Raw genomic sequence first — 16,886 nt, 5'->3', positions numbered from 1 at the left:
ATCAATTGTCTCAGCCGAGACAAGATCCTGGCTTTGGATCCCTATATCTGGGAGCTCCTACATGCACACCCTACCCCTAGCAGGGGGTGGGTTACACTAACTTAACTTCCCTCTCCACCCATGAGGCAGTATGTGGGAACATTCCACACCTCCTCACAGAGGGGGGAGCTAAACTGGAATGTACTATTCCAGCCTAGAATTACTAAACTGTAGCTATGTCCTTGCCAGAACACATTGCTGCCAACGGCTGGTGAACATGAAGAATGACAACAAAGGACATTTACAAGGCTTAGAATGCACATATGTGAGAAAATAATGTTAAATTACACAGGATGACAATGTTAATGCTCCTAACAGATTGTAGCGGGGTAAAAGAGTTTCGCAACACAACTCTGGGGTGTTACATTCGCATGACCTTGATTCCATGTGGGGTCGAGGACCTTATCGTCCTCCACATCATCTTCCACCCAGTCTTCACCCCTGCCCTCCTTGTCGGTCTGCACACTTTCGAAAGCCCCAGCAGTTGGCACCTGTGTTTCGTCATCATCCGAGACTTGCTGCGATGGTCCTCCCATGTACTCATCTTGAAACATAAGTGGTTGGGCATCGGAGCACTCAATCTCTTCCACTTCTGGGGCAGGGCTAGGTGGATGGCCCTGGGAAACCCTGCTAACAGAGTCATCAAAAAGCAGAAGAGACTGCTGCATGACTTGGGGCTCAGACTGCTTGGCTGATTTGCAAGGGGGTGAGGTGAAAGACTGATGGACATCGGCTGCAGGTGCCAACTCTGATCTTTCAGCAGGAGACTGGGTGGGAGACAATGTGAAGGAACTGGAGGCACTGTCAGCAACCCAATCTACTATCGCCTGTACTTGTTCTGGCCTCACCATTCGTAGAGCCGCATTAGGCCCGACCAAATACCGCTGCAGGATCTGTCGCCTACTCGCACCTGAGGAAGGTTTTTCACTTGTGCGTGTAGCTGGCACAGATCGACCACGTCCTCTCCCTGCAACAGGAGCTCCACCAGCAGCACCACGACCTGGGCCTTGTCCCTTATTTGACGCTCTCCTCATATTTCTCAAATTTAGGATCTTGCTCTAAATGGGTGTTTTATTAATAGCAGAATAGAACGACAGTATCTAAAGGGTGTATCTCACACGTACAGATGTAGACTAGGCCGCAATTAAAGATTTTTGCCCAAAATGGTTGTTTTATTAATAGCAGAATAGAACCACAGTATCTAAAGTGTGTATCTCACAATTACATATTCAGCAAAGGCTGCAAAATATTTTTTTTTGCCTAAAATGGGTGTTTTTTTAATAACATAATATAACAGCAGTATATAACGCTTGAATTTCACACGTGTGCAGCAAGGGCTGTAAAATTGTGTATTTTGCCCAAAAACGGTGTTTTTTAAAACCCAGAAAATTATAGCTCTATTTCTAGCTTAAATTGCACACTGGCTAATGTAGCAGAGGCCCAAGATGGAGGTTATTGCCAAAAATGGGTGTTTTTTCAAAGCCAGAAAATTATTGAAGTATTTCAAACTTGTTTTTAACAATAACAGATGCAGCAAGGGCTGCAATATTAAGTATTTTGCCCAAAAAGGGTGTTTTTTTGAATAACAGAATATGACAGCTGTATATGACGCTTGAATTTCACACGTGCAGATGCAGCAAGGGCTGTAAAATTGTGTATTTTGCCCAAAAAGGGTGTTTTTTAAAACCCAGAAAATTATAGCTGTTTTTCTAGCTTAAATTGCACAATGACTAATGCTGCAAAGGCACCAGATGTAGGATATTGCCAAAAAAGGGTGTTTAAAAAAAAATAAGATTATTATTGCAGTATTTCAAGCTTGGATTTGAATGTCTCAAAAGCACAGATGCAGTGCTGGTGCACTGAGCTAGCATAAAATAGCCACCGCTTCCCCCTTAACTAACAGACGGATAAAAGTTATTTTTCTCTGTCACTGGGCTCAGGGCAGGGTAAAAAGATTGTGCACTGCACCCACACAACTAAATCTATGTAGATCAATTGGAGTTCTGATTAAAGATTCTGTCCTATTCTCTCCCTCACAGCAGCAGCATCCTCTCCCTACACTAAGCACAGCAGAGTGACGTGCAGCGCTACGTGACTCCAGATTATATAGAGGCTGGGTCACATGCTGCACTGGACAATCACAGACATGCCATTAGTAGGCATGGCTGTGATGGCTTCTAAGGTCACAATTTAAACGCTTGTTGATTGGCTGCTGTGCAGCCTTTCAAAAAGCGCAAAAAAATTGCCGAAGACCGAACCCAAACCCGAACTTTTACTGAAATGTTCGGGTTCGGGTCTGGGGTCCAAAAATCCTAAAGTTCGGTACAAACCCGAACTTTACAGTTCGGGTTCGCTTAACCCTAGTCAGAACATCTCTGTGTGAGCTGAATCTCAAGAGAATATGGGTCATGCAGTGGACAGTGACCCTAAGCATACAAGCTGTTCTACTAAAGAATGGTTAAAGAAGAATAAAGTTAATGTTTTGGAATAGCGAAGTCAAAGTTCTGACCTTAATCTAATATAAATGTTGTGGAAGGACCTGAAGCGAGCAGTTCATGGAAGGAACCTCACCAGCATAACAGAGTTAAAGCTGCTTTGTATGGAGGAATGAGTTAACATTCCTCCAAGCCAATGTGCAGGACTAATCTACAATTACTGGAAATGTTTAGTTGCAGTTATTGCTGCACAAGGGGGTCACACCCGATATTGAAGGCAGAGGTTCACATATTTTTGCCACTCACAGACATGTGATATTAGATCATTTTCCTCAATAAATAAATTACCAAGTCTAATATTTTAACTCATTTGATTGCTTTGGTTATGTTTATCTCCTTTGAGAACTTTTGTGAAACCAAGGTAATTTTAGGCCAAATGTATGCAGAAATAGGATTCACAAATGTTTAGGCACCACTATATATAAATGTAAAGAGAAAGCTGAGCTCCCATAGCAAACTCCGCAGGAGAAGAGTAACTGCACAGTGTCTGTCAGTACAAAGGAGAAGAGATCTGTCGTTAGCTGTAGGAGGTGAAAGCAGTGCAGGAATGAAGCTATGCTGATACAGTATGTGAATTGTTCCTCTTTAGTACATTAATTGTCAGACTTCAAAATCAGTTTATTCTTACTGAGATGACTTATTGGTATTGAGTAACACTAGTGTGCGCAGACATTACAAAATCTGTCCTTTGGTGGATGAAGTCTGCACATAACTCTAGGTCTGAATTAGTAAGCCTAACCATTTATTCATTTGTACCAATAACAGGTCCTACTGGAATTGTGTGTTTTCTATGGCACTTTTTATGGAACATATGCTAGTGGATGTCTATTTTCAGGATCCAGAGATGTGGAAAATCATTTTAGGACATACATACATTATCGGAAAGGTAAAACATTTTTTTTCCTATAACAATTCTGCCATTACCCATGATTTCTATGAATGCACAAACAGATCTGATGACCACCATTACCATTTTATGAAAACCTGGTGACTAATTATCTAAATATATATCTAAATAACTAAAGTGGTGGCGAGCAGAAAAGCATGCCTTCTTCCTCAGTTCTGGTAGGACAGGGGATGGGGTGACCAAACTGTTGAAATGCTGGACAATTCCTTTCAACTACAGTAAATATAGTGGTATTCAAATAAAAAATTTAAAAGTTCAGGGGCACAAGATGTATGTTTATCTTCAGCCACCATGCATCTCTGCAAAGTTCTTATCTTGCTGCCAACCCTAATAATATGCTCCCACACATTAATAGTGTACCATGTTCTGCTTTACACAATACTGCTGCCCTCTTTTGTGTCCCACAAAATAATAGTGCCTCCATAAAGTAATTATTACCTCTTTGAGCTGAAAGAAAACCGAGGGCTGGGCCCACAGATTCAGAGGGTACACGATGCCACGCAGACACAGAAAGCGGTTCTTTACAACTCTTGCGCTTACTGAACAGTATTTGTGAACAAGTAACTGAGCATACATAAACAGAATGGTAACAGAGCATAAACACACAGTAAGGATAATACTGCCTAACACTAAACCAGCTATTGCGAAATGTCCACCAAAGTCCATAAAGCAGCGTAGCTGTGCCTGAATGTTCCTGAGCGATCTTCTCTTTGGGGTGCACCCTAAGTATTGCTCAATATTATTTGTAATCCAAAGGAAAGTGGAGTATGTGTCTTGTAGCTTTCTGGTATATGCAAAATGTCACTGGTAACGTGTGGTGTGATGTGACGCAGCAAAACAGCACTTACAGTTCTTGGCAGTCTCTTGATGTTTTTTCCTGATCCACTGGTCCACTCCCGAACTGGACCATACAGTAACGTGATTCCCAGAATCGTTGCTGCAAATATTACCTTGGTTCTGTGGCCAGACTCAACAGTGAGCCGTAAATCCTCTTCCAGGCTCCATAGAGGTTCTCTCCTGACGTCCTCAGCATTCCCCAGGCAGCCTCCGTCCGGTCCCTTCCTGCTCTGCCGTTCACTATAGTTCACTATCACCCTTCTGAGGGCCTTACTAAGCTCCTAAATTAGCATTATTTGAACTTTGAAAGGTAAAACATATATAAACTTTTCTATACTGAACAACTCCATTGTAACTTTATATGTACTTTGTTGCCATCTACTGGCAGAAGAGAGACATTGCAGGCATAATACACTTTACATTCAATAGCATTGGTGAATAATGCTTACACCCTTACATGCCACCCCATTAAAACATTGGCATCCCGACAGCCTTACCAAACAAATTCGTCTGCGGCAAAGCGCTAAGGGGGAATACCTGCCGTGGAGTGCTCTGACCTGCGAAGGCCTGAATTCTCTGTAGTTGGTATAGTAACATGACCCGACCCCTCCCGGGGTGCTTGCACATCTTCAGGAACAGTGTCTGGTACTGTACAATTGTGTGTGGACGACTCGTCAGTTTGTAAAGACAGCGTAGCGAGCAGCCACCACTCTGTCTCTTGGACTCCCAGACTTCGATTGTCCCTTCTGAGCATCTCCAGAATTATTGGCTGTGGGGCGACTCTCTGAGAGACAAGGTCTGAGCATGTTACGGTGTAATCTCCGAGTGGGCCTATCAGAGTTTTCCCGTTGGACATGGTAGACTGGGCCTTCCGGAAAGACCTGCTGTTTCACAATATATGGCTGCGGTTCCCAGCAATCATCCAATTTATCTGCGGGCCGTTTACCACACACCAATACTCTTGTCACCCGGCGGAAAGGGTGTACCTGCATCGGTTGGTAATCCCTAGGAATTTGCTGTTGCAACTTCTCGTTGACCAGCCGACGAACAGTCCTCAGTTTGTCTCGGTGCTCCTGCACCCATGAGTCAGCTGTCCTGGGGAACTCTTCCGACAGAGGTCCAAGGTTTATTTCAGCAACTTCTTGCCCTGGAAGACTGAACAGCAGCATGTGTGGAGTATAGCCGGTAGTGTTATGAACAAGATTGTTATACGCCCAGAGTAGTTCAGGCAAATACTCAGGCCAGCGCAGCTTACGTTTCTTTTCCAGAGTACGGAGCATCTGTAAAAGCGTCCTGTTGAATCTTTCACAGGCCTCATTGCCCTGTGGGTGGTACGGCGTCTTCCTTGACTTCTCAGTCCCATACAACCGACACAGCTCTCCAATGAACTTTCCTTGGGAGCAAGCTCCTTGATCAGAATGAGTATTCTTCAGTCATCTGTACACCTGGATGAAGTGTTGGCACACTGCACGGGCAGCTGTCTTCACCGTCTGATCATGGGTAGGTACTGCCACAGAGAACTTTGTAAAGTGATCAGTGATAACAAGGCAATATTGGTGGCCACTCAGTGACTGGCCGATCAAGATGTAATCGATCATTAGGATTTCCAGTGGCGCAGACGTTTAAATCACTTGTATTGAAGCTCTCTGTTCAGGAGGCTTCGCCAGCTCACATGCTCGACACTTCTCGCACACTTCACGGGCAATCTGCTCCAACTGCGGACAGTATACGAATTTCTGTATCCACGTGTATGTTTTTTCCGCTCCAAAGTGGGCACCCTTTTCATGTCCCTCGAGAGCCACTCTACGGGCCAGGCTACTGGGTATCACTATTTGCCACCTTTCTTCAAGATCAGTAGGTAGAAACACCCTCCAGTGCATGATTCCATTTTTGATTCATAGCCGATCCCACTGCTGCAGCAGCTTCCATCCATCTGAGGACAAGCGACTTCTCTCTTCAATCTTGGGCCATAGCCCAGTCTTCACCCAATGTTTGATCTTCTTTAAGTCAGGATCATCATCTTGCACTTGAGCCCATTCTTCCTCAGTCTTCCCCAGCAACACCGTGTTAACGGTGGCTACCTCACTTGAGCTGGCCATGGGTGACTGCTAAGGCACACAAGATCGGGTATCTCAATCCCTTCATCCTCTTCGTCCACCTCACCTGCTGGGACCTCCCAGGTGACTCTGGACAGTGCCTCTGCATTTGCGTTGTCCTTACCAGCACGTTATTTGATGATATAATCAAACTTCGCCAGTCTTGCCATCCATCTCTGTTCCAAGGCGCCCAGCTTTGCATTCTGCAGGTGAGCCAATGGGTTATTGTCTGTCCTTACTAGGACTTGTGCTCTGGTGAGATACCCTGAGAACTTTTCAGTCATTGCCCAGACCAACGCCAACAACTCAAGTTTAAAGGAGCTATAATTTCCCGGATTGCGCTCAGAGTCCCGTAGGGATCGACTAGCATACACAATGACTCGTTCCTGCCCATCTTTTTCTTCGGCTAGTACTGCTCCCAATCCATGAAGACTTCCATCTGTGTAGAGTATAAATGGTCTGTCATACTGAGCATATGCCAGGATGGGGGCACTAATCAGGGCTTTCTTCAACTCGTCAAACGCTTGCTGCTGAGGCAGTCCCCATGATATGGGTCGTGTCTTTGGACCCTGGACGGTCCCTCTCAAGAGTTTGTGTAGTGGTCCGGCGATCTTCGCAAAACTTTTTATAAATTTTCGATAATACCCAGCCAATCCTAGGAATGCTTTCACTTCTCAAAGTGTCTTAGGTTGCAGCCACTTACTCACTGCCTCTATCTTACTCTCCGCAGGACGAACGCCCTCAGCTGATATGACGTGTCCCAGATACTCTAGGCTTGTTTGAAAGAGAGGACACTTCCTCGGTTTGATCTTAAGACCATGAGCACGGAGCCTACTTAACACTTGCCGTAATCTTCTCAAATGTTCTTCAAACGTAGGGGCATGGACTACTACATCATCCAGGTAGATCAGAATCGACTCAAAGTTCAGTTCACCCAGGCAGTGTTCCATTAAGCGTTGGAATGTGCCTGGAACATTCGTCAGCCCGAAGGGCATTCTGTTGAACTCAGACAGCCTCATGGGTAGGATAAAGGCTGTCTTCTGTCTATCCTTCTCTGCCACAGGTACTTGCCAGTATCCGCTCGCCAAGTCTAGAGTGGAGAAGTACTTGGCCCGCTGTAATGTCGTCAATGACTCTTCAATCCTGGGCAGGGGGAAAGCGTCCTTTACTGTGACAGCGTTTAACTTCCAATAATCCACACTGAATCGCAAGGACCCATCCTTTTTCCGCACCAAGACCACTCGGGCGGTACACGGGCTTTGGCTCTCTTTTACCACTCCACTGTCTAACGTCTGTGGCAGCATAGTTTTAACTACTTGGTAGAGAGTAGGTGGGATCTGCGAGTACCTTTCTCGAATTGGAGGAGTATCCCCAGTCGGCATTTCGTGTTCGATAGCCGTTGTGCACCCGAAGTCCTCCTCACATCGTGAAAAGGCGGATTGAAACTCCCATAGCACTGCTTCAATCTTCTCCATCTGACCGGCGGTGAACTGGTTCACATCAATCTTCATATGTTCCAAGATCCACTGGCTATTCCACTCAGGCATGGGTTCCTCCACCGAGTTCTGGTCCACTGCCAAGGTCCAGGTGTCATTTTCAACAGCCTGTGGGGCAAATTGGCTACCTGTGAGTGGTTATCCTTGCAGCACATACAACTCAGCCACTTTTTCCCCAGCACAAAAGGTAACTTCATGGTCGTGTATGTTGACACACCGGACTAGCACATGGCCGTCCATTACTGTCACAATGGTCCTGGTGGCCACTGGGCTCTGTCCGGCTTCCGACACACCTAAAGGCTCTATCAGCATCCCTATCCCATTCAGTTTCCGCCAGCTTACGACAGGCATTCTCCATATGGGGCATACACTGCTCCCACCGTTTTATCTTCAGGGGTGCTTTTGCAGATACCGCACGTCTGGATCAACCTCTGGAATGCTCTCTGAGTAGGCTTGTGGGAAGTCGTTTTTTTTCAGTAGCTCGGGCCCTCCTTTGTAAACATGAGCTGGTCCAGTTCCCACAGGACGTTCATCGGGAGCTCCTCACCGAGCCGGTTTCTCTACAAGCACCACCCCCTTCTTGCCGATAGCTTGTCTGCATAGCTTCATTCTCATCCATGCCACTCCAAACACAGGTAAAACGGTCTGATTTTCTGCCGTCAGCTTGATCACAGTGCCCTTGTCAGGCCTCATCAAGTGGCCGAAGTGTCTTTCAAAGAACTCCACTGGCATCGTGGTTACTTCTGACCCTGTGTCTATAAGACATCCCACCATATGTTCTTCAATCTGCACTTTTAGGTAAGGGCTTTCGGTCACCAGGTCCCAGGGGTCGTTAGGGGTACCCTGGCAACTGGCCTTCCCCAACATCCCACCATATGTTCTTCAATCTGCACTTTTAGGTAAGGGCTTTCGGTCACCAGGTCCCAGGGGTTGTTAGGGGTACCCTGGCAACTGGCCTTCCCCGAATTGTGCCCCACTACAGCAAGGGGTTCCCGTTTAACGGCGGCTGTTCTTGATGCAGGACCCTTTGTGGGCATTGACGGGAGATATGTCCTCTTTCTCGGCAAACCCAACACTGCGGCCCCCTCGTTTTCAGGTCCCTTGGAGGACCACACAACTGTGCCTCCGTGGGTGCCAGGCCATTCCAGTACATGGTAAAGTCTCTCACTCCAGCCCCTTGAGTTGATCGATAAAGAGGGGGACCCATGGGGGCTGCACTCCTTTGCCAGTAATCAGGCTGAACTGGGGCCATTGATGGAGCCCGTAACTGTACCAACTGTCTCTGAATTTCTCCCAGGGATGCACTAAGTGCCTTCACTGTCTCTCGCAGATCCCCCCATCAGAGGGAGTACTTTGACTTCCTGCAGCCTGCATCCTCACGGTGTAAGCTCCATACGCCACTTCTTTGTCTCGGGCCGCAGCCTCAGCTTGTATCTTCTGAAACTGCAACGTAGCATCCACCAGGATACATTCCTTGAGAGCCTGGCGAAGAGAAGGGCTGTGCAATCCAAGGACGAACTGATCCCGGAGGATTTGATCTCCATTTCCAAGCACGCTAGCACCACTGGCCTCTCTCTTCTGTATATGGGCCCAGATCTCTTGGAGAGCGTTAGCAAACTGGGGAATAGTCTCATCCTCACGCAGGAAGCGAATGAAGAAGCAGGACCTAAGGGTGCCAGTGCCGGCCGTTTCTCCGTAAATAGACTCGAGAATAATAATAATAATAAAATTTATTTATATAGCGCCACAATATTCCGCAGCGCTTTACAAGTTCATAGGGTTCATATACAAAACAAAAATAACTGGATAGTATGCAACTGAAACACTAGGAGTCAGGGCCCTGCTTGCAAGAGCTTACAATCTATGAGGAATTGGGGGTGACACATAAGGTAGTTGATTGTGATAAGTAGGATTTGAGCCATTATTGAACTGACAGGAGTGGTGCCAACCGATCTGCTTCGGGTTTGGGACTACTAGAGGATCGAGTTTAGGCCAGAGGAGTTGGTGGGGGAAGGTTTAGTCAGGGAATAGTCAGTTAAGGTAGCTTGATAAGCCTGCCTGAAAAGATGTGTTTTTAAGGCACGTTTGAAGGTGGAGAAGTTGTGGATTGACCTAGTATTCCGGGGCAGAGTATTCCAGAGAGTAGGTGCAGCTTGAGAAAAGTCTTGAAGACGGGAGTGAGAGGTACGAATTATGGAAGTTAATAATCTTAGGTCGCTAACAGAACGGAGAGCACGAGTAGGGTGGTAGATGGAGATAAGGGAGAAGATGTATGGGGGTGCAGCACTGTGGAGAGCTTTGTGGGTGAGGGTGAGAAGTTTGAACTGTATTCTGTGGTGGATGGGCAACCAGTGAAATGACTGGCACAGGCTAGTAGCATCAGTGTAGCAGTTGGATTGATAGATGAGCCTGGCTGCAGCATTTTGAACAGACTGAACGGGGGAGAGTTTAGTGAGAGGGAGACCGATTAGTAATGCGTTGCAGTAGTCAAGACGAGAATGAATCAAGGCAACAACAAGAGTTTTTGCAGTTTCCACCGTAAGAATATATAGAGAATAGAGAATATATCATCTAGTGTCTCCCTTTCCCCTTCTGGACGTAGCATTACAGTGCGTCTAGCACCCCCTTCCATGGCGTTAAGCGCCACCTCCGAATGTAGATCCAGAGCCAAGTTGTACAATTAAGCGTGGTCTTAAGGTATGCAGCCCAGTCTTCTAACAGCATATTTTGTCCATCAAACCACACTAGTTGATTCAATAGTTGATTGCCCTGCGGGCAAACACGTGGTCGGAGCTACTCCCATGACGATAGGGGCCACGGCCGGAGCCGCCTCGGAATCGGTTGCGTTCTGCATGGCGATCAATGCACCCTGCTCGCAGCGCCAAATGAAAGAAAACCGAAGGCTGGGCCCACAGATTCAGACAGCGGTTCTTTTACAACCCTTGCGTTTACTGAACAGTATTTGTGAACAAGTAGCTTAGCATACATAAACAGAATGGTAACAGAGCATAAACACACAGTAAGGATAATACTGCCTAACACTAACCCAGTACTTGCGTAATTTTGGTAACAGAGCATAAACACACAGTAAGGATAATACTGCCTAACACTAACCCAGTACTTGCGTAAATTTGGTAACAGAGCATAAAAACTCAGTAAGGAGAATACTGCCTAACACTAAACCAGTACTTGCGTAATTTTGGTAACAGAGCATAAACACACAGTAAGAATAATACTGCCCAACACTAAACCAGCTATTGTGAACTGTCTCCCAAAGTCCATAAAGCAGCATAGTTGCGCCTGAATGTTCCTGAGCGATCTTCTCGTTGGGGTGCACCCTAAGTATTGCGCAATACTAGTTGTAATCCAAAGGAAAGTGGAGTATGTGTCTTGTAGCTTTCTGGTATATCCAAAATGTCACTGGTAACGTGTGGTGCGATGTGACAAGGCAAAACCGCACTTACAGTTATTGGCAGTCTCTTGATGTTTTTTCCTGATCCACTCCCGAACTGGACCGTACAGTCACGTGATTCCCGGAATCGTTGCTGCGAATATTCCCTTGGTGCTGTGGCCAGACTCCACTGTGAGCCGTAAATCCTCTTCCAGGCTCCACAGAGGTTCTCTCATGACGTGACGTCCTCAGCATTCCCCAGGCAGCCTCCGTCCGGTCCCTTCCTGCTCTGCCAGGAAACCCCTCCCCTACACAGGGAGACTGTGATGCAGCAAGTCATTTTCTAAGTGCAGCCTCAAACCTGCCTTTACAGTTCACTATCACCCTTCTAAGCTCCTAAATTAGCATTATTTGAACTTTGAAAGGTAAAACATATATAAACTTTTCTATACTGAACAACTCCATTGTAACTTTATATGTACTTTGTTGCCATCTACTGGCAGAAGAGAGACATTGCAGGCATAATACATTATACATTCAATAGCATTGGTGAAAAATGCTTACACCCTTACAGTGCTTCACAGTAACATTTGCTTCCTTCGTGTTTCCATGCTGTAATAATATCCTCATTTAATCCCCACAAAGTAATCCCTTTTGTGACACAGTAATAGTCCCCTTTTCTGTTCTCCCTCTTTGTGTCCGCTGGCGCTGCCCGCGCCAGGACAAAACATCTTGTATGTGGCTCTGATGTGCAGTAGGTGACAGGACTAAAGTGTCCTGATGCCTACTAAACTGAATAGTGGGGCAAGGAGCTAACGGTTCCCTGCTCCACCATAGTATACAATTATATTTACATCCTGAAGAGGTGTATACAGTTCAATGTGACAGTTGTCCAGGGATCTAGGCCATGCCCTCCTGATGCCCAATGCTAGCATTGGAATGGTTAGTAATATTAATGGTCAAAGTTTGCGTGTACAGCATAAACATCCTAATATTTGCAAGGTGCTGCTTCTTCATTTCGTTTGCAAAGTCTGTTTCAGTAAGATTGTATGAATATATTCAGCCATCAGCCAACCCAATGAACAATCATTTCTCTAAAGATAAACCTTCTGTTTCTGCTCTACCGTCTGCACTGACATAAACGTTCATGCTCCGGCGCCACAGATGTACATGTGTATTGAAAGATATTTCACCAGTCTGACTGACTCATCACCATCTATGTGTCTGTCTATATATGTGTATGGAAACAATAGTGAATATACTGTAACATAATCATGGTGCTTTTCTACTCAGCGCCTGGAGAACTTCAAGGATATAAAGTCTATCAGGCCATTCCTGGCGGTGGTGGATGTCCTTCATAAGTGTAGAGATGCAGTTTCCAAATCAGTTTCAAGGTATTTCAATATGCAACAATACTGTATGCTGTAGTTAGTACTGTACTTCCAATCTACAGGAAAAAAAAATGTGGGCACAGATCCCTCAGAAGTACAGATCCACGAAAGACAAAGTACATTCTGTAATCTAAACCAGAGAGAAAACATGCATGTACAAATAATCAGCAACTCCAAATACAGTGAAAAATCTATTATTGAGGGCCTGTTTTTATGGAATTAGTTGTATTTTTATGGCATAATTCTGGGTGGGGTACAGTCAATATATTGTATAACTTTAAAAACAAATTGGGTGACAGTGGGAAAAAAACAGCAATTCCACCATTATTTTTAGTTTTTTTTTTTATGGGGTTCATTGTATTGACACTCAACATTTATATTTTTCTGCTGATAGAGCTGATACCATTTTTGAGATATATGTGACCTTTGGATACATTTTTATTCAGTTTTTTGGGGGGAGACAATGTGACCAAAAAATAAAATAAAATTTAAATTCTGCCATTTTTACTGTGTTCACTGCATATGATATATAACATTATAATATATTAATATTTCCGACATTTTTAGATCATAAAGATGCCAATTATATTTAGCTTTTGTATCTTTTTTTTTTACACAGTGTATATGAGAAATGGTAAAAGTATTTTTGTAAACCGTTTTTTTTTTAACAAGTTTACTTAGTGGACTTGAATTTGTGATTGTTTGGTTTCACACTCCACATTGTAATACTTCTGTATTAGGCCTCATGCACACGGCCATTGCCCGGGCGTGCCAGTATTGCGGCCCGGAAACAGTGGGTCAGCAATATACAGGCACCTGCCGTATGCACACCGCATCACGGATACGGACCCATTCACTTGAACATGTTCTATTTTTTTGGCGATGCGGACAGACCCATTTAAGTCTAATGGGTTTGCATCCATCTGCGGCAACCACACGGATGGTCCCCAATGTACATAACAGCCGACACACATTTCTGTGCATGAGGCCTTACAATGTATAGGGATTATTACAGGTAGTCCATTACATCCGGCCAGAGGCAGCGTGTAATGGAGATGGTAAGATAACAGGCCTGGGAGCCTTCAAAAGATGCCCCAGCTACCATGGCAACTGCTTGGCAAACCGCAATTGCATTCATAGGGGGCCAGTCAGAGGGGCGACAGAGCCCCTTCCTCTCTCTAACTTCTTAGATGCTGCAGTTGCTTAATGTTAACACCAAAAATTCTCCCGCACAGAGCGATGCCAAATATGTTTACATTGAGTGGCGGATGACGTCGCTTAGCATACCTCTGCAGAGGGATGTTAATCATCCAACTGCAAAACTTTTTTAGTGAAGTCACAGCAGCACTGTATATAGAGCCGAGTAGAACAGTGTGTCCGCCCCTGGATCCCCCATGTAACGACTTCTAAAGAAGCCTCAATAAAGACATCGTCTACATCCTGGTGAGTGCCGCAACTTTGTTACTCTCTCCTTCCTGCATTGTGAATCTCATCTGACGCTCTCTACTGCTGAGCACCACCTATTGGATATCTCCACACCACATGCAAAAAAAGCTGACGCTATTAGCGGTCGCATCAGTGGGGGCAGTGCCGCCTCGTTTTCTCTTCTCTCTCCTTGCAAAAAATTGTGGCCACAAGTAATTATTGTATGTTAAGAGTAAAGTACCTTCTGCTTAATCGGAATTTATGATGCCTGAACAATGGACATCAGTCCAGAAGGATTGTTGTAGGTGAGTTAGTTGTTATCTCATTTTTTTTTATATAATTATTTTTACAGTTTACCACTACTATATTTATAAATTTATATATTTTGCACTATTGGGACACAGGTTAACAGGAAACACAGATTGTATTTTATCTGCGAGCTCACAACCCCCCTTTCCCCTGTGCACAGGTAATTCCTGTGATGTCATTAACTTCTCCTCCCTCTCAATGTGACAGCTTAAGGCCTCTTTCAGATGGGCGTTGCGGGAACACGCGCAATTTTTCCGCGCGAGTGCAAAACATTGTAATGCGTTTTGCACTCGCGTGAGAAGAATCGCGCATGTTTGGTACCCAAACCCGAACTTCTTCACAGAAGTTCGGGCTTGGGATCGGGGTTGTGTAGATTGTATTATTTTCCCTTATAACATGGTTACAAGGGAAAATAATAGCATTCTGAATACAGAATGCATAGTAAAATAGCACTTGAGGGGTTAAAAAAATATATATATGTAACTCACCTTAGTCCACTTGATCGCGCTGCCCGGCATCTCCTTCTGTCTCCTTTGCTGAACAGGACCTGTGGTGACGTCACTCCGGTCATCACATGATCCATCACATGATCCATCACATGATCCATAACCATGGTAAAAGATCATGTGATGACCGGAGTGACGTGACCACAGGTCTTGTTCAGCAAAGGAGACAGAAGGAGATGCCGGGCAGCGCGAGCAAGTGGACTAAGGTGAGTTACTTTTTTTTTTTAACCCCTCCAGTGCTATTTTACTATGCATTCTGTATTCAGAATGCTATTATTTTCCCTTATAACCATGTTATAAGGGAAAATAATAATGATCGGGTCTCCATCCCGTTCGTCTCCTAGCAACGTGTGCGTTAAAATCGCACCGCATCCGCACTTGCTTGCGGATGCTTGCGATTTTCACGCAACCCCATTCACTTCTATGGGGCCTGCGTTGCGTGAAAAACGCTCAATATAGAGCTTGCTGCGATTTTCACGCAACGCACAAGTGATGCGTGAAAATCACCGCTCATGTGAACAGCCCCATAGAAATAAATGGGTCGGTATTCAGTGCGGATGCAATGCATTCAACTCACGCATCGCATCCACGCGGAATACTCGCCCGTGTGAAAGGGGCCTAAGGCTTATTGCACACGAACGTGGGAGCTCCGTGGCCGTATTGCGGACCGCATTTGCGGATCCGCAATACACGGGCACCGTTCCGTGTGCATTCCGCATCACGGATGCGGACCCATTTACTTCAATGTTCTATTTATTTTTTTACAGTGTGGACGGATCACGGACCCATTCAAGTTGCATGGGTCTCGATCCATCCCAGTCACCTCACGGACGTTGCCCGTGCATTGGGGACCGCAAATTGCAGTCAATAATGCACGGAACAGCCGCACAACCAGGGCCGTCTTTAATATTGATTGGATCCTGGGCAAGAATTTACTTGGGCCCCCTGGATCCCGCACCCCCCCCCCCCCGCACTTTGCTGTACTTGCTATACAGCAGCACTTACCTGTCACATCCAGGGCCTCCCAGGTGACATCTTCTCTCTGTCATCATCTTCTCTGTAGATCTTCTCTCTCATCATCTTCTCCACTCGGTCTGGACAACTTCTCTCAGCCGCCTCGTCTCTGCAGAGTGTGACACACAGACATCTTAGCTTCCTCACATTCTATCATTATCCCCCAACTGGAGTCCCCACAGTGTTATCCTGCTGCTTGCTGTGCCCCCCCCCCCCCCAGGTGTGTAGCTATAGGGGGTGCACAGGTAGCAGTCGCTACCGGTCCCAGGAGCATGAAGGGGCCCAAAGACACTTGTGCCGCATAAGAAGACACACAAAGCACTGAGGGAAGGGGGCCCAAGCTCAACTCTTGCACCGGAGCCCATGAGCCTTTAGTTACACCCCTGCCCCCCCCCAATACCCCCAAATACTATCCTGAAGAAACATTACTGCCCCCAATAGTAATAGTGCTCCTCATAGTCCCACCAATAGTAATTCCCTTCTAGAATGCCCTCATTAGTAACACTGCCCCATCCGTGATAATGCTCCTCAACAATGCCCCCATTATTAGAAGAGCCCTCCCATATTAATAATACCCTCACAGAGTCCCCAGTAGAAATAAGGCCCCCTATTGTTCCCCCAGTTGTAATAAAGCTCCCTACAGACCCCTCAGTAGTAATAAGGCCCCCATAGTGCGCTTAGTAGAAAAAAGGCGGATCTATAAGACCCTGCTATAGAGCCCCCAGTAGTAATAAGACCGCCTATAATGTCCCCTGGATCTGCAGTGCCCCCTGCAGTTATAATTCTCCCTCCACCATACAGTCCCATGTAAATAACATCACCTCCTCCCCAGCCGCCTCCAACGCACAATCCCATGTAAACATCACCCCCTAAGGCTACTTTCACACTTGCGTTCGTGCGGATCTGTCCTGTACTTGTACAGGACGGATCCGCACCGATAATACAAACGAATGCATCCGTTTAGGACCGATTCGTTTGTA

At 45.7% G+C, this 16,886-nt stretch overlaps 1 protein-coding gene across 1 annotated transcript in view; it reads left to right on the top strand.

Annotated features, from left to right (window-relative positions):
- The window catches only part of LOC121008305 (E3 ubiquitin-protein ligase RNF213-like), a 393,898-nt gene that overhangs the window by 157,796 nt on the left and 219,216 nt on the right, over positions 1-16,886 (top strand). The window contains exons 17-18 of the mRNA XM_040440760.1: positions 3,300-3,420; positions 12,555-12,655. Of these exons, the coding sequence (XP_040296694.1) occupies positions 3,300-3,420; positions 12,555-12,655 (222 nt within the window). The remainder of the gene's footprint in view (positions 1-3,299; positions 3,421-12,554; positions 12,656-16,886) is intronic.

Source organism: Bufo bufo, chromosome 1 (assembly GCF_905171765.1).
Source record: "Bufo bufo chromosome 1, aBufBuf1.1, whole genome shotgun sequence".
NCBI classification, from domain to species: domain Eukaryota; kingdom Metazoa; phylum Chordata; class Amphibia; order Anura; family Bufonidae; genus Bufo; species Bufo bufo.
The sequence above is the reverse complement of the archived record's forward strand: the minus strand, read 5'-3'. Positions and strand labels throughout refer to the sequence as shown.